The 24366-nt window shown below is 40.4% G+C and overlaps 1 protein-coding gene across 2 annotated transcripts in view; it reads right to left on the bottom strand.

The window, feature by feature from the left end:
• adam19a (ADAM metallopeptidase domain 19a) overlaps positions 1–24366 on the bottom strand; it is a 273169-nt gene that overhangs the window by 150574 nt on the left and 98229 nt on the right. For both annotated transcript variants that reach the window (XM_051943831.1, XM_051943832.1), the window contains exon 3: positions 16442–16518. In XM_051943831.1, coding sequence (XP_051799791.1) covers positions 16442–16518 — 77 coding nt within the window. The remainder of the gene's footprint in view (positions 1–16441; positions 16519–24366) is intronic.

Here is a 24366-nt window from a genome sequence, read left to right as displayed (position 1 = left end):
AGAAACAATATCAACATTTTGCAGTTGCCCATAAAAAAATCTGCAAAGAGGACTGAAGACCAGAATGATGGCAAGGAAGCTCTACAGCCTTAAAGACCTGAAGAAGACTTGTCACAAAAGAGAAGTGGTCCAAAATCCCAATGACAACATGCAGAGAGCTTATAAAAACTATGATTGCTGTGGTGGTAAATACAGGCTTTACAACAGATTATTAAGACATGATGTAAATAATTTGGGATATTTCTACATAGAAATAGTTGACATCTATCATTAACATCTCTAACCACAATTTCAAACTCAATCTATTTTTTTATGCATTTTCCAGTCTGAAGAAAGCTACTAGTCAGGTAATTAAGCTAAATTTGGCACGATAAGAACTATTTTGGGCTTTAACTGCAACAAGTCAGCCTTGTATAGAGATTGTATCCTTTTAAAGAGACATCACTTCGGTGAGGCTCAGCTTTGTGTAGAGTAGTGAAAGTGAATGGAATAAATACAGAAAATTCACAGTGACATTTTCAAAAGCAAAATCATTCAATTCTAAAATTGAAAACATAATTATTGCAATTAATACCTTCACAATGTTTATATAAAATAAAAACCTTATGATATTTTAATGGTTTAAGGAATCTTCTAACTGTGAATGTATTTCTGTATGAGGTGTGATTTTTGCTAGCCATCAGTCATCCTGGACTTAAGGCAAGAAGTGACATAAGACATGGTAATAAAGCCCTGCAGGACTGAGCCTTAGTCGTGGTCTGTCTCAGACATTCAGTTTCAGAAGGTCACTTTGACAGATGAGGCTACGCTGTCTTTAGGGATATGAACACAGTGGCAAAAAGGGCGGTACTGTACACACATCAGATGTCAGTGAGGTTTGTGTGTGTGTGTGCGTGCGTGCGTGCGTGCGTGCGTGCATGTGTGTTTCATCTCCTGACTGTGATTATGTGATATCCAGCCCTCATCTTTGATCCCCTCGTCACTATAAACACTGTTGATGCCTGGAAAACATGCTGCCATTAACACACTGATAGCATTGCACCATGTGTGTGTGTGTGTGTGTGTGTGTGTGTGTGCGTATGTGTGCGTGTGTGTGTACGTACAGACACGCAACCACACAGAAATGTGGAGTAAATATATTATGTTTCAAGGCTGTACAGCTGCTCTAGCAGGACTTCCTCAACACATGTCAAACAGGATGCAGTACTGAGTCTGCAGGGTATACAGGTCTGGAAGGCCAAGACTCACATCACCCAAACACCACCACCTGTTCTCTGTCTCACTCTGCTTTTACATTCACCTCTCCTCTTCCACATCTTTACCCTCTTTGACCTCCCAGACTAGCTTTCGCTTGACTCTGTTTCCTGTGAACCTCTCTAGCCCTCGGCAGTCTCTCTTTCCCACAGTCAACAGAGCCTTTTGAAGGACAATTCATTTCCTGGTACTGACGTCACCCTCTCCTCTCTCCTCTCCTCACCCCCATCCCACCAGCTGAAGTAGCTCCAAATCTGAGCATTTTTTTCTCTGGATTTTCCTTCGTGAAAAGAAGGCGGGCGTGGTTGGCTCGGAGCTGCCAGTCACTGTCTAATCTGACATCCCAAGCTGGATTAGAGCAGATTAACAGAAAACAGCTCATTATTGATTTTAATCATTATTAAAGTGGAGACAGAGTGAGGCTGGAGCCAAGTTCAAACAAACTAGTTACTGGGGAGAAATCGATGAAGGAAGTGGGATAATAAAAACTGCTGCCAGGAGAGTGCTTAAAACGTGCCGTTCCATCTAAAGTTATCTTTGTGAAGTCAGACTCTCTGAGGACTTGAGTCCTAATTAACACCTTGTCAGGGCTGCGGCCTAGAGTATGGCAATACATTTAACTCAACTAGACATATTTGGAAGGGTCTGCCTCATCATTATGTACAATAGATTGCATGTACTGCCCATTTCATTACATATCATCCCAGGGTGGCGGTGTAATCACGGCTTTCATTAACATGAAGAGAGTTAACACTTCATCTCGGAACCCTCAACAGAAAATCTGCAATTAAAATAAAATGTGGTATTTAAGTGCAATGCCAACATTCTGTGTGCAAGATGCACTGAGACGAGGAGACAAAGCACGCTGAGAAAGAGCAGCCACTGCAAACTAATTGAATGATATGGACTAACTATTTTGATGCTGTTAATATTTAATATACGATGATTACACTGATGGCATGTCCTTTAAAATGTACATGTTTGCTTGTTGTCAACAGGATAATTTTAAAATCCATTTGAATTGTTGTTTAAGGAGTGATAATGTCATTTTCACCGTGTCAGTAACAAATCTTATAGACAATGGGCCTAGCTTTGAAGATTCCAGTTCTTTGGATTTGACTATTTTTACTGTCATTGCTGGTCAAATTACTTGAATAACAAAATCTAATATTATATGAGCAGGTCAGCTATAGCTTTAAAACCTCCAGTCTAATGGTCTAATGCTCCAGGGGTGCTGTGGTATCTGGCACCGCGACATCGTCAGTGGATTGTTTGGGTTCTGTAAGGTAGGGCTTGTTCTGGCAAGTTTCATGGATGCTCACTGGGATTGCATCTTGAGAGTCTGGAGACTAGATTAATGTTCTGTGCTTTTGGTTGTGCTCCTCAAGTTGTTCCTGAGTAACTTTTGTGGTATGAAAGGATGCATTGTCCTGCTGTTGGGGACTGCTGTTGCTGCAAGACGCTGACAGTTGACTCTGTGACTGAAACAAACTGATGAGGACTTTCAGTTTTTCAAGTATTTCCTGTTACACTTGTGCATGAAGAAAAGCTTCACTAATGGGGACTGTCTTCCTCTTGGATTAACTGCATTTAAGGAAACCTTGCACACAAGGACAAATGTTACTTCTTGACCTTGGAAACAGCAGTTGGGAAAGCTCTCCCCAAATCTCACCACAGCAGGGGTTAAATTGGGCAGGAGCCCACCAGAGTGGAGCTTTGCCTCCTAAGTATCCAAATTGTACCTGGTCAGAGTTAAGCTTTATCTCAATTTTTTTCAGTATTACAACATTACCATCTCACATACAGATCTTGAAATCTACTGTCAGATTATGTCTCATGCTGAGTGTAGAATGTTACTTTATTTTGAGACTTAATTAAGCCATTGCACCATCACACAGCAGCAGGATTCATACCGTCTCCAAACTGAGAGAAGCTGTGTGCCTTGTATACTCAGTAAATTCATTATTTACATCTCGGAAATCGCTATTTAGCCCCTGAATCACAAGGTCTGTTTAGTCAGTGCTCTAAAGCTGCGCCAACTAGAATGATCTTTGAAAGCAGATGGAGCCAGCCGAGTTGTCATGAAACCGTAGATGTTAATTAAATTTCTTGCTTCCTTTTTGTTTCCTGAGCACTTCAAGATCTGCTGTCTATGTTTGCCCAAGAGCAGAGTTTTCTTAACCTTGGAATAGTGGAAAAAATGTTTGCCTTTACACTTTCTTTTTCTTAAGGCTAAACCTTTTCTCAGTTGCTTTAATACAAAGTATGTTCTGGTATGCACTTTGCTTACTCTCATCAGTCACAACTTTAAGTCACTGCCATCCAACCTGTTACAGGGCATTTTCTGCTCCCGTCACATTGTTTCTTACTGTAGTCTCATGTTTCACTGTAATATAAATTACTGCACCTCTATGGAAACAACACAGCCATGGCTAAAAGTAGAGAGCAGTGTAGCCCAGAAAGCTAACAATGATAGGTGTCCTCAGGTTTCCTCAGAGATGCAGAAACTGAAACCATACTGAAGGCAATTAAAGTTTTTCTCTAAACCTGATGGAATAGTGACGGTCATTACTGAAGTGAGGAAAGTGATACAGGACTCTGCCGAAAGCGTGTCAAACAGTGTACAAACCGAGCTATGGATATCAATGGTGTAAGATGAGTTGGCTGCGCTAAGAGCTAAAGCACAAACATTGAAGACATCCAACAAAGCTTTGTGGGATAAAGTGCTGGACCTGAAGATGAGGTTACGAGTAAATAACCTGAAGCTGGTAAGTCTGTCAGAACACACCGAAGGACCAGAGCCATGCTCCTTTATGGAAATATGGATACCAGAAATACTGGAGATCGACAACCAAATATTTCTGGAGAGAACACACTGGTTCAGACCAAAGAGGAACACTAACTCCCTACCAAGAATGCTAATGAAATTCTTCAACCACAGGGACAAACTGAAGGTGATCTATGCTGCCTGGGGGAAGAAAGACAGGGTTTCCTCTACATGTAATTGATTGTGGCGCACCGCCACGGCAAAATAAAAGCCGCCACACCTTCAGAATAATGGTTTTTATTTACCTTGTTTATATGTTGTTTTATGTTTATATTAATGACGATTATTGTATTAAATGTGATTTCAGCACAAAACGTGGTGTTTTTCTTGAAATGTGAGGCTACGCTGCAAATACCCTACCCTTATTTTGAAAAACTAACACCGGAACACCGGAGTCACTGCCTGGCACCTGCCTGTCTAACTGCTGCACGCGAAATGCGAAGAGAGTGGAGACAACAATCCGACGTGGAGGGAGAGAAAAGGGTGAAAGAAAGGTACCTAAACTAGGTTGTATTTGATAGTTTTTTTCAAACCAGTGAAAACGAAATATAGATGGATTAGGCTACAGAAAAAATCCTGAGTCGTGATAAATGTGTTATTCATTGTTTAATACAGGATACGCATTATCATTATTTCAGAGAGATTCTTATTTTTATTTTATTTTTGTACCATTGACACTTGTTAAAGAGAGATTAATCTAGGCCTAATAAAGCATGTCAAGTCTTTGGTTATACAGTAGAGAGATAATATTTTGTTGTAGATTATTTTTTAACTGTAAAATTAAATTTTCTGTTGATAGAGGAAACCCGTTACGTTTCAGATAGATGTTTTGAACAGCACGACATAACGTTAGCTTAGGTCATGCCCAGGTAATTTTCTGCCATGACTCTTTTCTGGTCACATTTTCAGATGAGTATATGTGACAGGTTCGCTGTCCGTGGGTCCACTCAATACACACACACGCCTTGGTTGTCGAGGGAATATTGTTTATTACTCCACTACTTAATGTTCGCCACAGTCCGGTACGCAGCCTCCGCTGCCTCTCAGTTCCCGCTGCCTCCGCTGTCTCTCAGTTTACGCAGTCTCCGCTGTCTCTTAGTTCATGCAGCTTCCACTGTCTCTCCGCTGCTCCTCTCATCTCCCCTCTTCTCTGTCCGCCCGACTTTTTATCCTCCGCTCCGGCTGCTACTGCGGAGATAATCAGGTCAGCCGATTACCACCACCTGTGTCAATTACCTTGACGCTGCCTCCACGCACCCCTCCACACCTCTCTCTCCTGCAGCTGAGCTCTCCCACGCCCGTCGCCACAGTATATTAAACTATTTTCTCAAGAAGAGAAAGGTTCCAGAGGAAGAGGTAACCTTACATAGAAGCTTAATGTTCTTGAGACTTTTGTCGTGATGTAATTCCCTCCAGTCAATAGAAATTAGGGATGTGCGGACTAGTCGTTTAATCGTTTAACCGCCTACTCATTTATTAAACGTTTAGTATTTTACTAGTCGGTTAAACGCTAGTGTACCCCCCCCCCCCCCCCCGCTATCCCCCTCATCATTAACGGTGTTTTGACCACTCCAGCTACACCCACCACGTCCCTTCCTGCCACCCCGAAGCAAAGCATCGGCTCCAGTATGTGCTGTTCGTGGACTGTCATGGCGCACCGACCCGCTGCCGTTACGCACAGACGCAGCGGCACTTTCTGTCTCAGTGGATGACTGAACATCTTCATCAGAGGGTGAATATTCCTCTTCAGAATATGAGTAAGTCATTACTTGACAAAGTACTTTGTCAGCGTTGACCAGACCTCTCGGTATGGTGAGTTTTCTCATTCTAAAAATGTGCCGTCTTGCGCTCTGATACGCTCTGACGGCGATTCTCGTCTCCTCGGTTGTCAAACTCTGTAAACTCCAAAACTTTGAATGAAAACACGCCCACAACTGATGCTCAGATTGAAGTTCCAGATGTCTGCCATCTCCTGGTGTACAGTACATGAGGCACACGAGGCAGTATATTTGAAGCTATGGCTTGTTATGTTCAGCAATGTTGCTTGTCGCAATATTGTGACTTTGGCGCTTAAAGGGTTAAATTGCAAGTTTTCCGAACCGACGAGTCGCCAATAAAATTAGCGACTTGTCGGTTCGGAAATTAGTCGAAATTCCCATCCCTAATAGAAATGATAATGATGTGTACCATGATAAGTGCAACATTTAAATATTCCTAACATTACCTAGATCTAGATGCTGCTTTAATTTGTAGTTGTGTTTGTTGTTACTGCAAGATAGTCTTTTCAGTTATTATTTTCAATTAATGTACTGGAAATCTGATAATAAATAATGTATTTAGAAAAACATTCAGTTTGAAATAGTCATAATTTCACATTTCAAAATGTGTCGTCGTCTTCACCCCCCCGTCTTCCACTCAGGCAGACCTCCCCCACAGTTTAAAAAAATCCTGGAGGAAACCCTGAAAGATATTAAATATAAGAACCAGCATGTCAGATTCTACTCTGATCAGTCTGCAGGGATTCACAAGAAGCAGAAAGAATACACTACGTCCCTTAAGCAGCTGTGGAACCTTAAGATTCATCATGGAAGAATTCATCCAGTGAGACACATATTAAAGTTGAACCAGCACCTTCAACAGTACAGTCAAGGCACAAGACTTCATCACTGTAGGTTGGACGTTCCAGGTTTTCCAGACAAACCATTCGCAATCGACCCCACGGCTTTGGCTTGAATGCCAGACGACCGTTGCAGGTGACTCCACTGACACCAAGACACCGCCGTGACCATTTGCAGTGGGCACAAGACCATGTGACCTGGACAATGCAGCAGTGGTCTACTGTCCTGTTCACTGATGAGTGTTGGGTCACCTTGCACAGAAATGATGGTCGTCAGCGTTGCTGGAGAAGGCAAGGTGAGCGATACGTTGAGGTCAACATGGTCCCCAGGGTTTGCTTTGGTGGAAGAGGTGCAACAGTCTGGGCAGGCATCACCAGTTGGCGCAAAACAGATTTGGTGATTGTAGATGGCTCAGTCACTGCACATTCTTACCTCAGAGACATCATAGAACCCATCCTCATCATCCCCCAATTTTGCCAGCACCCCCCTTAACTTTCTGTTCATGGATGATAATGCTCCACCACATCGTGCCAGAATTGTCACAGCTCAACTTCAGGAAGTCGGAGTACCTCATATGGTATGACCAACAATGTCCCCTGACCTGAACACGTGTGGGACCAGCTGAGGCAGCAACTGGACGCTCGTACCCCACTCCCACGTGACCTGGCAGAACTACGTGTAGCGCTTGTGAAGGAGTGGAACGCATTGCCTCAAAACAACATCATGAGGCTAGTTAGGAGCATCAGACATCGCTGTCAAGCTGTCATTGTGGTAAATGGTGGAAATACTCATTACTGACTTTTTCAATTTTGGTTATTTGGGGCTCTCTCTGTTATTGTCTAAATTGTTGGGGTAATAAATATTGCACTAATAAAAATGGTGCTTCTTCTCATTTATTAATAGTAATATCAAATGAAACTATTACTTATTTCATTAACATTCAGGCCAAATAGGAAAAGCATTCATGTAAATAACAATATCCCTAACTTATTGTGAGTAGTGTACTGTATGCGGAGGACATCGAGCTGGAAGAAAGTCATGCTAAAGAATAACTCTGCTGTGGGAAAGGAATGGGCTATTATTTGTTGATGCATTTTATTTTATCTTGTGTTTTTTTCTCTTTGTGTATAATATGGTTGTTAAAATAACTATATTATTAAAAATAAAATGATGACTCTACATTATTAATAGAATATAATATTTTCTCCTCACATTTTTGCAGCTCACTCACTCGGGGCTTCTCCAAGATGTTGAGGGGCTTAGATGTCTTTTTTTGTTTTTAACTAAAATTGGTGCAGTGAGCTTTGGGAGGTGTTTTTTGTGATGTTAATCAAATATCGTGACTTTTAGATTAGATATGGTCAAGTTTTCAGAAGGGACGGCACATCACAAAACGTTGGAAAACTAAAAACCCAATGATTCTTTCTTTTTCAGTTTCTGGTCTGATAAATTTTAATTTGGGTGGGGTTTTTTCAGACAGCATGCCTTTCAAACCTGTATACAGATTTTGGACTCCAAGAGGGTCAATAGTTGATTTAAGTTGGGCAGTTTTCCAGTGTAAATACCCAGTATTACTTTAAGAATCACTGACACTGAACCTTGCTGGAATTGTCTTGGATCAGACCTGACTAATAGTGCTGTCAGACACCCTGGCGCTCTGTTATACACACTGGATATCACAGATAGATGACAAATGAAGCCAGTTCACAACAATGGACATGATTCACAGATAAGCTACCGGCACATCTGCGTTTTCTGCCTGTTCTGGATATTTCAGCCAGCGCAGGCATGTCCAGCGTTACATCAGCTGGCATTCCAGGACCTACCACACACAGGCATCTCTACTCTCATGCCCAGTCTATTCTCAGGATCTGTGTATAGGTCAGCCTCCTCCGCTGCACATTCCCAGCTAATTCTCATTTCATTCCTCTCTCTTCGTCCTCCCTCATGTCTGTTTTAACAACCTGAAGTGAACGAGTCACTCTCTGTAAGACCAGCTTGTCAGTGTGATATAGCACTTCTCAGATATTAGCTAGTCAGCAATAGGCTTGTCACGATACTAGAATTTCAACTTCGATACCGATACCCAGTTCAGTATCGATGCTCGATACCATTTCGATACCACACGGAACAAATTAAAGCACAGGCTTTTGTACTTTGCTGTAAAACCATTTTTTTATTGGGAAAAACTATTGTATTAATGATACAGACGTATCATTAATACAATATTTTTTAAAGATGTATGAGGTAGTGCAAAACAAAATAGTACGTCAGTATTTAACCTCAATGACACTGACAACCCTCTTTAAGTTGTCTGAGCTCGTGCCCACAGCCCATCACAGCCCTCTTTATTTTCTTTGCTTCTCGTGACTTTGGATCATAATGTCTTTGCTGGTCAAACACTGCTGTTACCGAAGGCTGTTGGTGTTTTGGTGTCGCTGCAGCCGGTCGACTCTCTCCACTCTCAGCGTCACTCTGGAGCTATAAGAGGAACATCACACTTAGCAGACGCAAATATGTTTGTATCTCGTTAAACTGCAGTCAATTCCAGCCATTTTCAGTACAAAAAATCGCTAATATTCTATTTGTAAATAAAAAATATGACGAGAAGTACAGGGAATATTGGACGCGCATCACGAGGTGCATTTCCTTGAAAACGACCGATTCGTGGATTTTATACTGACTTCAGGACATGTTTTGGACAAAATAGTTTACTGGCTTGTGTCGTCTGGATGTAAAAGGTTGGATTATGGCCGTTTTTTGTGGAATATTTTCATCTGTGTGTAATAATGAACCCGGAAATGTGAGTCGCGCTGTGTGCGTTGAAGCCGTGTATAGAGAACGGATGGATGGATATTCGTTTTTTGTCGGACAAATGTGTTTTTCTCACCTGCTTTGGTAATCACATCTGAAAGTGGTTTATACCGGCGGATTCATGAGAATCTAAGCTTTCCATCGGTGTATAGTGTTTGTATAATCGCGTTTGCAGCCTTCTGACATTCTTGAAATTCCTATGCAAATTAGTAAGTGTACCGCCGGCGGTACACTGAAGCTTAACGGGTTAAAGCAGTCAATTAGGATTACTCGGGCTGCGGGCATGCCTGCTAACATTGGCAAAAAGTCCCATGTAACGTTATGTTTTGGACTAGCGCTAGCTAGCTATCTTTCGGCTAATGCCCTGGCAACGTTACGTTGCCATTTAGGACGTAAATACAACTCAGTTCAATCATGATCAAACGGGAGCTTACCTCACGAAATTCCTTAAATAGACTGGGATGCCGGTCTTTAAGGTGCTTGGACAAGTTTGATGTGCTGCTGCTCTTGGTCGGCACAACTCGGTAGCAGTGTTTGCATATCAGTTTGTCTATATCCTTTGCCTTTCCGCGTTCATCTGCTTCGTAGGGAAAATACCTCCAAACACCACTTCTACTCTTTTCCCTGTAGACCAGGACTGGCCGCGGAGGCTCTGCTGCGACACTTGCCATGGTTACATTTCTTCATTCCATCATGTTTTGCCGGTAGTAGCGAGACATTATCAAGCCTGGACATGCGGTGAGTTCGGAGGGGGGAGGGGGGGGCGCGTGGACTGTAGCAGGAGCAGCAGACCATAGGAGCAGAGTATCGATAGTATCGATACTACGGCAAGCTAGTATCGTATCCGTTTACTATGTTTAGGAACGAGTAAGTACTGAAGTATCGATATTTTTGACAAGCCTAGTCAGCAATATCCAGTTCCAGAATGATGGGTCCTCCTCCCTGATCACAACACAAAAGCCACACACACTTCACTTCCCATGCCTGTTCTATTTACAGTTTTTCTCAATTGCTAAGACACATTCCTGGAAAGCTGCTCTCCTTTTCCCTAAACTGTGAACACAAAACCCAATTTTCAAGCTACATGCACAAAACCTCTGACTCTTCTTGCAAAACCAAACTTTCACTCCAAAACAGTTCAATCTGTGCTCAAAAATGAACTACACTGTCAAATCATGCCTCAAATTAATCTAAATCAAATACTCTACTGAGTAGTCACTAAACCAACCCGGTCTCACGGGGATTCGTGAAACTGTCACGTAAATTTTTGTTTCCGTTTCGTGCGCACCAACACGATTTCGTCATGTTTTTCGTGCCGCTCACCACGAAATGTTTTTCGTGTTGCACACAACGAAACCCGCTGTGGTAATCACATCTGAAAGTGGTTTATACCGGCGGATTCATGACGATCTAAGCTGTCCATCGGCGTATACTGCTTGTGTGATCGCGTTTGCGGCCGTCGGACATTCTTTAAATTCCTATGCAAATTGGTAAGTGTACCACCGGGTAATGGTGAGGGTTATGGTTAGGTTATGGTTAGCTTATGGTTAGGGACGATGTCATGCAAAATATAGCGTTGGATTCGCCACGGTTTTACATTAAAAATATAATATACCCATTCGTTTGAAATACGTTCTGAGTGGCACGAAAAGTCCGCCGTTTAAAATACATTGGTGCGCATTTCGTGGTGAGCGGCACGAAAAACATGACGAAATCGTGTTGGTGCGCACGAAACCGAAACAAAAATTTACGTGACAGTTTCACGAATCCTCGTGAGATCGGGTTGACTAAACACTACATAGAAAAAAGGAAAACACAATGCTCAGGACATGAAGCGGTAGAAATAAATGTTTATTTAGCCTAAATGCATGTTGCAAAACAAAATACCTGGGCATTTGTAACACTTGTACATAGCAAAAAGAATTTGCAAAAAACAGAAATCCTGTGCATTTACATGTAGCACTTGTACGTAAAAATAAAGCACAAAAATTTACAAATGAAGTACAAAGAAAAGAAGTGCATTACTCTGCCACAGCATCATTTCTCCATACTGGGTCAGGCCACAGGACTTCATCTACATCACAAGATGTGTCTAAACAGGTGAAAAGTGCTTATGGTTTTGCCAAAAGAGTGACTGATTCAATAAGTGGGTTCAAGCAACTGAGAATTTGGTTCAGACAATAGAGTTTAGTGTTTTAGCAATTTCATTACCTCACAGAACGTTTAGTGCTAATAACAAGTGTCGATAATTGTAGATAACAAGATCAATGCATCATTACAACAAGATATTACTGCTGATAGACATATTAAGAAAACAACCTTTATTACTTTAACAGCATACTTGTATCATTAAATATAGATATTTTCCCCCTGTAAGATACTCTGTAGTAATAGTGCATGTTTTTCATTAAATAAAAAATGTCTTTCCTTCCTTTAACAAAATGTTTCATTTTAATGAGATACTTTAATAACAAGACTTTCCTTCTGCCGAAGACACACTTTATTGCAATTAAAGAACTAACTTTAATAAGACATGTTTTATTCTTTCAACATTGTAAATGTAAAGTTCCCGGCCTTACACTGTACATTGTGCTGTTTCCTGGCCATGTTCCACTTCGATCCCAGTGGAAGAGGCCCAGCAGATAAAATAAACTGTTTCCAGCAACATTCCCAGTAACTCCTCCTTCATCAGAGCAATTGCTTCCCCAGAATGTGTAACTCATTCTCTGACCTACATTCTCTGGTCTAGACCAAACTTGAGAGTTTCACTGAGACTCAGCTGCTGGTTTAAAATAAACAGATACTTTGCCAGCTCGCCATTCTGTATTGCACACTGACTCCCTGGTATCATCACCAGTCAGCTCTCTGTACGTTTCCATCTCCTCTCTATCCCATTCATCACTGCCTGTCTGCTTCATATATGCCACTATTGTCTCGGGGCTTCTTGTTTTTCTGTTGGTCTGCATATCTGTCTGTGTCAGTTCCTCCGTTTGTCTTTTTTTACCCCAAGTCATCAATCCTTCCCAAATCCTATGCATCCATTATATGTCCAGTGTCTACTGACTGAAACACTGAAATGTTCCTCAAAGTGCGACTCTGTGAAGCATTTCAAACTTGCATTTAACTTCTAAAGTCACACACCACCTTTGAATATAGTGTAGCTTGTGTGCACATAATGTATGTAATATTTTTAGTCATATATCAACATTGTTTTTTTCACCAGGCTGCAAAATTCTTCATCAAGAAATGGTTCTGACAACATTTTAGTGAATGATGCTGTTATGGAGGAATTATCACCTTTATTCTACAGTTTGAATTCTGACAAGCAGAGCAATTTAATGGAGTTTTTCAGCAATCTACATTCAATCCATTAATTATACTGACGTGAGAAAGAGGTAAAAGCAGTGAGGGCTGAAATGAAAGTAGAGGAATCTGAGATATCTTGACTTTTACTGAATCCCTTTGATCACTTCCCACAAACACTGGACTCTACATGTCTAAATCCAATCCAATCCAACTTTATTTCTAAAGCACTTTAAAAACAACACTGTCGACCAAAGTGCTTTACACATTAAATAAATAATAAATAAAATGCAAATAAAATAGTGTGAATATAAAAATAACACATATGACACAGGTTATACAATACAAGTCATCTCTAAGCTGAGCCATAGGCCAAGTAAAAAAAATGTGATTTTTAAAAGAGATTTAAGAATAGGGAGAGAATCAGCCAGTCTGATATTTAGTGGGAGCTCATTCCACAGTCTAGGAGCAGCCACAGAAAAAGCACCATCACCTCTCAGTTTCTTTTTGGTCTTTGGCACCACCACTAGAACTTGATCTGCCGACCTCAATGAGCAAAATGGGTGGTAGGGAACCAGCAGATCGCACAGGAACAGGGGGGCCAAACCACAAAGGCATTTAAAAACAAAAGAAGTTTAAAATCAATATGGAGGTGCACAGGGAGCCAGTGGAGGGACTGGAGGATGGGAGTTACGTGATTAAATCTTCGTGATCCTGTTAAAAGGCAAGCAGCAGCGTTCTGAACCAGCTGAAGTCTTGACAGTGAGTCCTGAGTAAATCACGCTGCAATAACCAAAACAGTGGTAATAACAGCGTGGATCAAAATTTCAAAGTTGTGATGAGATAAAAAAAAGGCTTAACTTTGGCAAGTTGCCTCAGATGATAAAAGCTTGAATTCACAACAGCACTTATCTGGGCATCTAATTTAAAAACAGAGTCCATCTTTACACCCAGATTCATCACAACAGGGCTTACGGCTTGGGTTAAAGAACTGAGCTCAACTTTGACCACCCGAGTAGAGTCATTGGGAGAAAACAGCAAAACCTCAGTTTTTTGCTCACTGAAATGCAAAAATTGTAAGCCATCCACAATTTCACTTCTTCAAAGCATTCAACAAGGGATTTGGACTGTTTCAAAGGCAAATAAATTTTGCAGTCATCTGCGTAAAAATGAAACGGCACATCATGTCTACGGAGAATTGACCCAAGAAGGAACAAGTACAATGAAAAAAGCAAGGGCCCAAGAAATATACAACATGGCTTCTTGTGGTAGAGCCTGACTGTCAATGCTCAAAGACATCCAGTAAGTTGTCTTTCTTCACCTTAAAAACACAGTTTTAAAAGTAATTATTGCAGCTAAGCTTAAATCCTCACATTCTAATGAGGGTCTATCTGTTAGGTGAGGGAACCCTGCTCTGGTGAACAGAGGAGAGGTGGTTCTGACATGTTCTCTCTACCTCCGAGCTTTCAGAGTATGCTAAGTGCTCCGCCTCAGAAGTCTTTGCACGTTTTCGGCTGATGAGCATGCACTGAAGGAGTTCCCCTTGATGTTATCACAGGAACATCATAACCTCTGTTGGCCTTGAACCCTGTTCCACGTGTCCTCCATGAAATACGCCGCACTCATTCTGATTAGCCTCATTCGTCTGTGTGTCCTGAGCTGTGTTACTTACACATTCCCTTTCCCCATGCCAACGCCACAAATAAATCTAAAACTATGACTCAAGAGCATGTGATATTTATGTCTCCTGAGTGGAATAAGAATATCTCCGAATGCCATTCATTGAAACCGTGATACATTTTCACAGTCATGGACTACCAATAGTGCATGCTCTTTAATCAGCGTGTCTAATGGAACATTAGCTTCCCCTTTTAGCTGCAGAGGTTCAGAGAGCTTTGTGTTCTAACCTGTTTTCTCTATGTATTTTTTTATAAAACTACAATTACGATCGTGTAGTTTTATGTCTCAACCCACCAACCAAGTTGCAGTTTACATTCATGTCTTCATCTGCTCCTTCAATGTTAATTATTGGCCAGAAATGTGTTTATGCAGAACATTACAATGTCAAACTTAAGTTGATCTTTGACCTTTTGGATAGAAAATGTCATCACTGTATCGTATAAAGCCCAACCAGGGACGGAAGTTGAAAATTAGCTGAATGCTATACACTGCAGTGTATAATGTATGATGTGTTTGTTAGGTCACAATGAACTTACACTTTATGACCAGCAAAATCTAATCAGTTTATCATTAAGCTCAAGCCAAAGTCGATAAATTTGAACAGATGGACAGACAACCCTAAAAAATTATGCATTTACAAACTGTCACTGGCATGGAGGAATAGTAAGACCTCAAACCTTGCAATTTTTTGATTACCAAACTATATACTGCTTTTAGCACAAGTACATACATATTCTTAGGCAGTGGCGGCTGGTGGTGAAATTTGTTGGGTGGGCTAACAAATGCATAATACCCATTAAATGGTTAACACAGCTGCAAAAGCAACATCACCTATGATACACACAGTTACGTCAATTACAGGTACACTATACTTTTTTAGTGCTCTACATCAACACTCTCTCACTCTCTCACTCACTCACTCTCTCTCTCTCACACACACACACACACACCACCACAAAACGTGTTCCAACTGCAACGACTGCCCACAGATAGCCTGCTGCAACTGTCTTATTACAACTGTTTGGCGACATGTAGTGCAAAACACGCCTTCAGTACAACAGATGACCTCAGCAAAAACAAGGTGTCACAGTCCTTTAACAGGTCAACATGGGCCTACCTTATTTGAAAAGAAGCTCACATCGACGGCCGATGTGATCCCAGTCTCTTTACTTTCAGCTTTTCCTCCAAAGACATTGAGGAAAATGGACATGAAAGCAAATAATCCACCTCGTTCATGCTAACGCCCCTCATAGCTTAACCTTTTCTCGCTGCGTCAAAGGCCTGTTGGCTGACTGACGTTAGCCCAAATGTTCAGTAAATCACGGGGGCGGAACATGACACCTGTCAATCACTTACAAGAACGAATTGAATGAAAGCCACTGCTGTGTTAACTCGCTGCTATTGGTCAAAAGTCAGTAACCTGTGGGCTGTCTGAAGTTAGCCCAAATGATCAGTAAATCATGGGGGCGGGACATGACACCTGTCAATCACTTACAAGAACGAAATGAATGAAAGCGGACTGTATCTGGTGGGACTGTAAAAAAATAAGCCCATTTAGAGATATTCTATGTTTTTCTTTTGACTGATTGGTGCTGTTGCTACCTTTGTTTTCACCTAAACTTAAAACAATCTGTTGTAAGTTATTTGAAAAATAATTTTCTCATCTTTTTTGTGTTGGCCTGGGAGGGCTTAGCCCTGTTAGCCCATTTATACCAGCCGTCCCTGTTCTTAGGCCATCCATTTAGCCTTTTCTAAGCTTGCAAGATGTAACCTTGAATTTCTGGGGTCATGCAAAAACTGACCAAATCTTCAATAAAAAGCTGAGAGAGAGGAGGCATGGCAAGGAATGTGGGATCTCCCTCAGTTATTGTTTCACAGTGGAAGACAGAGGAGGTCAGCAGAGACATTAGGGCAGTAAAGATGGCATGAGGGAAGAGATACTTACTGATTACGTTCTACTTGTAGCACCAGTTGGAGGTCACTGGATGAGAGCACGATGTCCCCTCTGATTGGATGCTCTTCCTGTTCAATTCAGAGGAGAGATTGGGCCAGGTCAGTGCAACAGAAAAACTCACCAGGAACACTTTGCTTAAAATGCATTAACTACTGAAGGCACTGCATTTCAAATTCAAACCTGACTGGAAAATAAATATTTGACACATATTTTTTTTAAACGGTACTGAATAAGTTATTTCATAGAAGTCAAGAATACATTTGTTTATGCATGAACTGGTGTGAACCTTGCAGTTCACCAGGGCCAGATAGCACCCCAGAAAGTTCTTCAGGCTCTATGCTACGGAGCTCTCTCCCAACTTTTACTTCACCTTCTGACATCTTCAATGCACACACTCAGGAAAACATCCACCATTACACAGTACCCAAGAAACAGTGTCTCTCAGGAACCAACCACTTTCAGTCAGCTTCATTAGCATCAATAATTAGGAGATGAATGAAGAAACGGACACCAGCCTCAGATCACAGTTTGATCCATGTCTGTTTGTCTACAGTGCTACCGGTTGATTAGGAAACTAAATTTCTCATCCACTGTATTCACAACTTCTTCACCATTAGATCACAGACAGTAAAGATGAGCACATTAACAGCAACTGTTATCAAATAACACAGTGGCACATGATCCACACAAATGACAGCATCACTCCATCACCGCAAAACTACAAGTACTCTGATAACACTTTTATAGAGCCACTACTTATCATAACAGCATATTAACACTCAATTTCTCATTTCACACTACTGCAACTGAATGTAGACAAAACATAAAGACATTCAGACATTAGTCCAAATTCATTCTGGACTGAAGCACACCTCTGTCTCTGAACAGTCAGCTAACCCGTACATGCATATCAACTCCAGGAAAATAATTCACCATGCTGAATGCATCTTCCAACAACTTCCACATCTGTATACTGAGCCATGCTATTTTATTGAAGCAGATCTTATTTTGCTTAGTCTCTCTTGTCATATCATTTCTGCTCTGTGTGAACAGAGCTCCTCAAAAATATTTTCTTGTATTGTACAGGATCTGTTTAGTGCAAACAGTATTTTTTGGCAAAAGTAAAATGAAATAACCGGTGAAATATCACAATTTTAAGCTTTTTTTGGGCATTTTTCTTCCTGTCAGTACCATCCATCAATCCATTCTCTATACACCGTTTGATCCTCACTAGGGTTGCGGGGGTTGCTGGAGCTTATCTCAGCTGATTCGGGCGAAGGCAGGGGACACCCTGGACAGGTCGCCAGTCTGTCGCAGGGCTACATATACAGACAAACAATCACACTCACATTCACACCTACGGACAATTTAGAGTGATCAGTTAACCTCAGCATAATTTTGGACTGTGGGAGGAAGCCGGAGTGCCCGGAGAAAACCCACGCATGTACAGGGAGAACATGCAAACTCCATGCAGAAAGATCCCAGGCCCACCTGTCGGTACCCTACATCACATATGATACATTTACAGACAGTTGGGAAGCTGAAAAACTGACAAATCTGTCTGGTTTTAAAGCTTCTTGCTATGCTAAATGGTGTCATTCCTTTCAAAGACAAATGAAAAAAATACATTAAGGCTCCATGTACCGTAACATGCAAAATCAGAGTTCAGTCTGTTTCCTGTCACCTTCTGCTGTTGCTTTATAAAAGCATATTCATCCCATGCTGTTGTACTGTTCCCCATTTTTTTAACAGTAATAACTGTCTCCAAATAAACAGACTCGCCAAGACTACATGTACTTACTCCAAAATCACAAGGCTCCAAATTTGCCGTCTGTCACCGCATGCCTTGTGGAAATAATAGCAAATAACATTGATCACTCCTTGAATCCACTATTTTGCTGCTGATAAAGGACTTTAAGATTTAAAATAGCTTAACGTTTTACACCCTCTGCATGCTTGTATTGATGCAAAAATCTTCTGGACACAGTACAAGTTTCAATGGTCCACATGTGAAGAAAACATCTGGATAGTGACCCAGAGGGTCCTGTGTTCAAAACACTGCCCAATATAAAAGGCTGTGTTTTTCCCAACAAATTGATATACCATTCCATTCATAATTGTGCCATACTCAAAGTTCTGATTTATCTTTGACATGTTCAAATATTTCAGTAGGCTTTCCTAGTGAAACTAGAGCAAAAATCACAGTCAAAGTAAGCAGCATTCATGCTTTCTACAAAATAAAATCTTTCATTTATGGGATTTAATAGTGATGATCTATTGAGTATTTGCTGAGATATTACAAAATAAATCAAAGTGACTGCTGAGTACTGAGAATATAAAGGCAAGGGTGGTGGGTAACAAAATTAAAGTAGAAGTTTTTCCTGAGGTCGCCATCAAAGAAATTTTAATGATCAGCAGACCTTTTCACAGCAGACATTATGATTCATCACAGTAGGGAAAATACACCTGTGATAATAATGGCAACATTCCACTCAGAGAAGGTCATGTGTTTATGCATGCTGGTTCACTGCCGAGTCTTACAAGAACACTTCTCGGAAATGGGGCATCATTAATACATCCACTGTGTCTTCCCCGTTGCGACAAGTCAAAATGTCTGCTTTGAAAAATCTAGGGGCCAATAACACCAAAGCAGCAAAACAACTGCCAAGTTTATCTCACATTATAAGATAACAGTTGTCCAAAGTAAGTACTTATGATGGCACAACAGGAAAGTGTCCAGGGTTCATTTTATGACAAGCATAAGCATGTTTCAGTGATTTCAACAGAGATTTTAAATAGTAGAAGAAATTATAATAGAGGTAAGATCTAAAGTTTATCACAAGCATTAGGATTCCTCCTCTGGACACCAAAAACACCAAATCGAGTAAGTCGAGTTATACAGCATGTTTAAACAACCTGAGTTAAGTCAGGCAGCAACACAAATAGGTACAGTGAACAAAATAGTATAAAACACAAAAACAAGGCAAAACTGGATAACAAGCTCTAAGTCAAAATTCTAATAAATGAATAATAATAATAAAAATAAGAAGGAATGTAAAACACAAAAAATAGATACTATTAAGAGCTAACAAACGTCATTGAAAACATGTACGTCTTGAGATATTTTTCTTTAAAATGTCAATGTAGGAGCCACTTTGTATTACCACAAAAAAGGCTGATCCAAAGCTTTAGAGCAGCTACAAATATGATCAACTGAACCTCAGTCAAGGAAAAAAAAAAAAATCAAATGGGCCCTAAGATGAACCTTTGGGGTACTCTACAATTGATGAGGGCAGAAGAGTTACTCCCAGCTTTGACTGACAAAGACCTGTCCGCAAAGTAGGAGGCAAACCACTTCAGCACAGTGTCCCAGATGCAAGTTTTTAAAGAATGTGTGGACCGACTGTACCAAATGCTGCACTACAAAATTGAGATAATTAGGGCTGATTCTGCAGGGAGTCTTGAAGCCTGACTGGATAAAGCAGAAGGTGTGCATTTGGTCACATCAACCTACAAATTTCAGTAACTGTAAAAAGAGCAACATCTTGCTCTGAACAATGACCCATCGACAAACTTGCTTCCAGGGTTGCGTGGACTGAAGAACAATCCAAACCTACAGCGCTTCCAAAAGTTCAAGAAAAGTGAAGTCAGTATGTCATCAGAAGTAATGCAACAAATATTTTTTATATATCAATTAACTGCATACAATGTGGTATAAACAGTACAAAAAAGTGCTGCTCCAAGCATCTTGGAGAACCTGCCAGACATTTTCTGTGGACCTCTACTGTCTCTTCATGTAAAACCAGACTGACTCTACAATGTTCAGATCATGGCTCTGTTGGGGTCAGACCATCTGTAGCTGTTCATGAGGGTAAAAGTAGTTTTTAATGACTGTATGTGTAGACTCCACAGATGTTACCGATTAATGGTAAGAATCTAAACATTCTTGGTGCCTAATACTGAAGCCTAGTGTGTTCAATTAGTACTTTTCAGAATATATTAAAAATGCGTAAAAAGAGAAAAATAGATATCAGTGTTCTATTTTTTTTTCTGTTATGATATTCATGCTTCATTCATCATCTGACCAACACTGGCTATAATATACAAATTTAGATAACTTTATTAATAACCTGACAGCGTGGCTTTAATTGCGAGAAACACTTGAGTTTTCTTCTGTATAAACAAATCTCAAACTCATTTCAATTGCTATTTGCGAGTACCTCTGCAAGGAAAACAGGCTGAGGCCCAAGAGTTTAATGCACCATCTTTGGAAACTGAAGCAAGGAAAAACTCCTCAATTACTCCTGTTTTTTTTTTTTTTTAATTTTTTAGGACAGTATATTATATTGATATAGAGAAGAGCAAGTGGTGACAAGAGGTTTAAAAGTTGTCATCAATTCAATTTACCTTATATAGTTCAGAAGTTTACGGCAGAAAAAAATAAGCCCAAAGCAGCCTGAATTTTCAGAATACAGGCTAATTTCTCATTCACTGAGGGGATAACAGTGCTGCAGAAAAGAACTCTTTTAGAGAGATAAACGGTCTTTTTGATATAATATGAGGATAGCAAAGGGGATGCTCATATTTGAGCCTAACAGACTGAGTGATGAATGTTATGGTTGAGTAATGACAGCTCTGCAAAATATTACAAATCCCAAAAAGAAGTTGTAAAATCACCCTCACAACAAAACAGGTTGAATAGTTTGTAAGCTTTGACTCCATTTTTACACCGACAGAAACAATCTGTGTCTATATAAAAAAAATACATTGTGCTAAAAAAAAAAGTTAGCAATGAAATGACACACATCCCAGGCAAATGCGGCGTTTGACTTGAACGAAATTATCTGTGTTGCATTCTGCTTTCCCACAGGCACAGTTTGCTTTCAAGAAGACTGCTGGACTGCAGCTGACAAGAGTCTGAGGCACCATAAACTCTTTACAAGCACCGTGAAATCATTACACTTGTCTCAACTGTGAAAATCCTTGCAAAAAATGAGATGAAGAATGCCACTGTGCCTCTGTCGATCTGAAGTGGCACTGCATGTTTGCGAGCTCTACAACAGGACCAAAGAGGCAGTTTGGAAACTGTTTTGTGTTACAGCATGCTAGGAGCTTGGAGATGGGGCAGCGGGTTTGATACCATTGCAAAATTGTGGCCATCAGTGAAACCGCTGACCTGGACGTCCCAAATTGTGCCACATTGTGCCAGTCTCCAGCATCTGCCGTTTTATCATATCAGTTTATTTTTTGCTCTCTTTTTTCTGACTTCTAAGTTAGAGGTAGCAGATTATGGATATCATTTATCGGCTCTGCTAATGCAGTTTTGTGTGAATTATTAATAAGCATGCTGATTTCCATGCACAGAAATAAGTGTACCCAATTCCTCATGTGCTTGATAATGTCAGTACAGTTAGAGTCAATCTTGTTCAAAAACACAAACAGGGATCTCCATTGTTTTTGCACATCAGCTACTTGGTCTTAGGAGACTAGTCATGTATGTGCTTAACTATATAGTATATAGACCTTTGGGTCACTAGAGAAATGTCTGATGAATGTCCTCATGTATCTCATGTCCATAGTGATTCCAGTATTGGAGACATATACATTCTAATGGGCTACTGGTTTATCTAAACTGGCAGATTGAAAACAATCCCCCCCCCTTGACTTGTATTTTACCGTCTATCCAATGCTTCTGCAGCCCAAATTCTACTTAGATAAGTCAATATTTTCATTCTGATTCTTTCTCTTTCAACGTGAAAAGACATCATGTTGTTCAGGGTGAAATTTAGTTCACAATCAACTTGCTCTCTCAGTCCAGGAACTGTAGTGTAGTATTTCTATGTCCACTAATGTCAAAACATTTAGTTTCAGCTGAATCTCATTGAGCATTTTATTGATTTTCCCACAAGTCTTTGTACATTCAGGCTATTTGGCCTTGTAAGGGAATGTACAATGGTCTGCGTAGTGTCTTTTAATGCAAAAGAGCCTGTTTGTGTAGAAAGCAGCCCAGAATCCCAAGAAAGTACATCCATATTGAAAGATCTATTTACTTTTGATTTATGTATGTCATAAAGTATCAATTAAATGTAGGAGATTGTGTTCCACTTATGAAAAGAGTAGTAAAAATATGGTTGATGACATTGGGGGTGTGAAAGAAAAATGACATTACCATTCTCTCACACCTCAACCTTTGTGTTTTAGTTGCTTAACTTTAGTTTAACTGCTTTGTCTACCCAAAGAGTTGCTCAGGCACACTGATGTAGAACAGGTGTGATTTATCATTTTCCATTGTGCGCCTGTGTGCCTATGCTTATTTAATAACAACTTTTTTGTTCATATGGCAAGTTCTTAAATGTCGATTTCAAATTTCTTTTGTGCATACTTTGATAAGCGAGACCCAGTGTTACAGTGCTGGAAAAAGAAATATCGCCCCAAGGTAAAGCAGGTAAAACCCTATAATACAATGTAGCTAGAGAAAGTCACTTGTCTTTATTAAAATATGAGTATAGAGAAATCATTTACTACACTATGATATAGCCATCAAGTGGGATTAAATGAGAGATGCTTCGCTCCATTCCTCAGGTCTAATCGGTATTCTCCTCTATATCTCTCATCTCTGAGAAAAGATCCAAACAAAACAAACCACTGTGAGTTCCTTCCCAGATCATTAAACTTGTCATTCTAACATCAATTGACAGCTGCTCAGCTTATGCACTTCCACCTCTCTTACTTAATTTTTCGCTGTTTAGTTGTGCAACTCCAGCTGAAAGGCCATGATTGGTCATGGCAGGGGTCACATTGGGTGTTGAGTGGGAAGTGAGTAAACGAGGACAAGGAAAGCACTGGAGAGTAGGAACTGTGTGAGAATTTACATAAATGAGGAAAAAGTAATAGGAGTGTGAACTGCAAAGAAGACAGTGAAATAAATGAATAGAATCAGAGAAGGTTGTGCCAAACTTGTTTTAAATTTCCAAAACAGATTATTCAGCAAGCGCGCCTACTTTACATCACAACTGTGTTCCACGAAGGAGATAGTTCTAACAATATGACAACAGAAACAAAAAGCAAATTTCAATATCAATACTAAAAAAAAAATCAACAATAAAGTAGTAAAATCTTAATAAGAAATAAAAAGCTTAATGAGCAATAAAGGTAAAAACATCACATAAAAGCAAGTCTGTAAAAATAGCTTCAAAGAAGTGATTTAAAATAAGTCATTACTTCTGCGAGCCTTATCTCCTCAGGCAGGTTGTGCAAAAGCACCTTTATATTAAGTCTCGACTTTGGAACAATCAGCTGAGCACCACCAGAGGATCTATGGCTGCAAGCTGTCGTTGACATTTCTGCTATGTAGCTGGGACCGTGATGTGCTTTATCAGTAAAATCTTATTAATTCTAGTAACAGCGAGTCAAAGAGAGAACCCAGGATTGTAGTGACATGATGTCATCTACCAAAAGCAGTAAGAAGCCAAGCTGCTGAATTCTGAACTAGTTAGAGGCAAAGGAGTGAGTTACAGAAGGGACGAAGTTCCAGTCGTCAAGTTTCAAACCCTCTGTGACAATCTCCCAAGATGCACTACTCTGTGGCCACCAAGGTCTCTCATGGCTCCTGTCCATGCCCACAGATATCCCTGGTGAAGGCTATGGGGGCCACTTGTTACCTTTGAAAGACAGGATACGTGCTCTGAAAACCCCATGATCCTGTGTCACCGACCACCTATGAGACGCTCTCCCGGCAGCCTGCTCCAAGGACTTATGGGCCTGATGTAGGGTGTGTGGGGTCTCATTCGGTGATAACCAGTCCTGACCAGCCACTCCAACTTCCACCCTGGTCACCATATATAAACGTTTTACTTGCTTTTTTAACTTAATGTTTTTCAATGTGATACTATTCCTTTGGCCTTATCTATTTTTAT

Source organism: Acanthochromis polyacanthus, chromosome 23, assembly GCF_021347895.1.
Source record: "Acanthochromis polyacanthus isolate Apoly-LR-REF ecotype Palm Island chromosome 23, KAUST_Apoly_ChrSc, whole genome shotgun sequence".
NCBI lineage: Eukaryota > Metazoa > Chordata > Actinopteri > Pomacentridae > Acanthochromis > Acanthochromis polyacanthus.
This window is presented reverse-complemented; position numbering and strand designations above follow the sequence as displayed.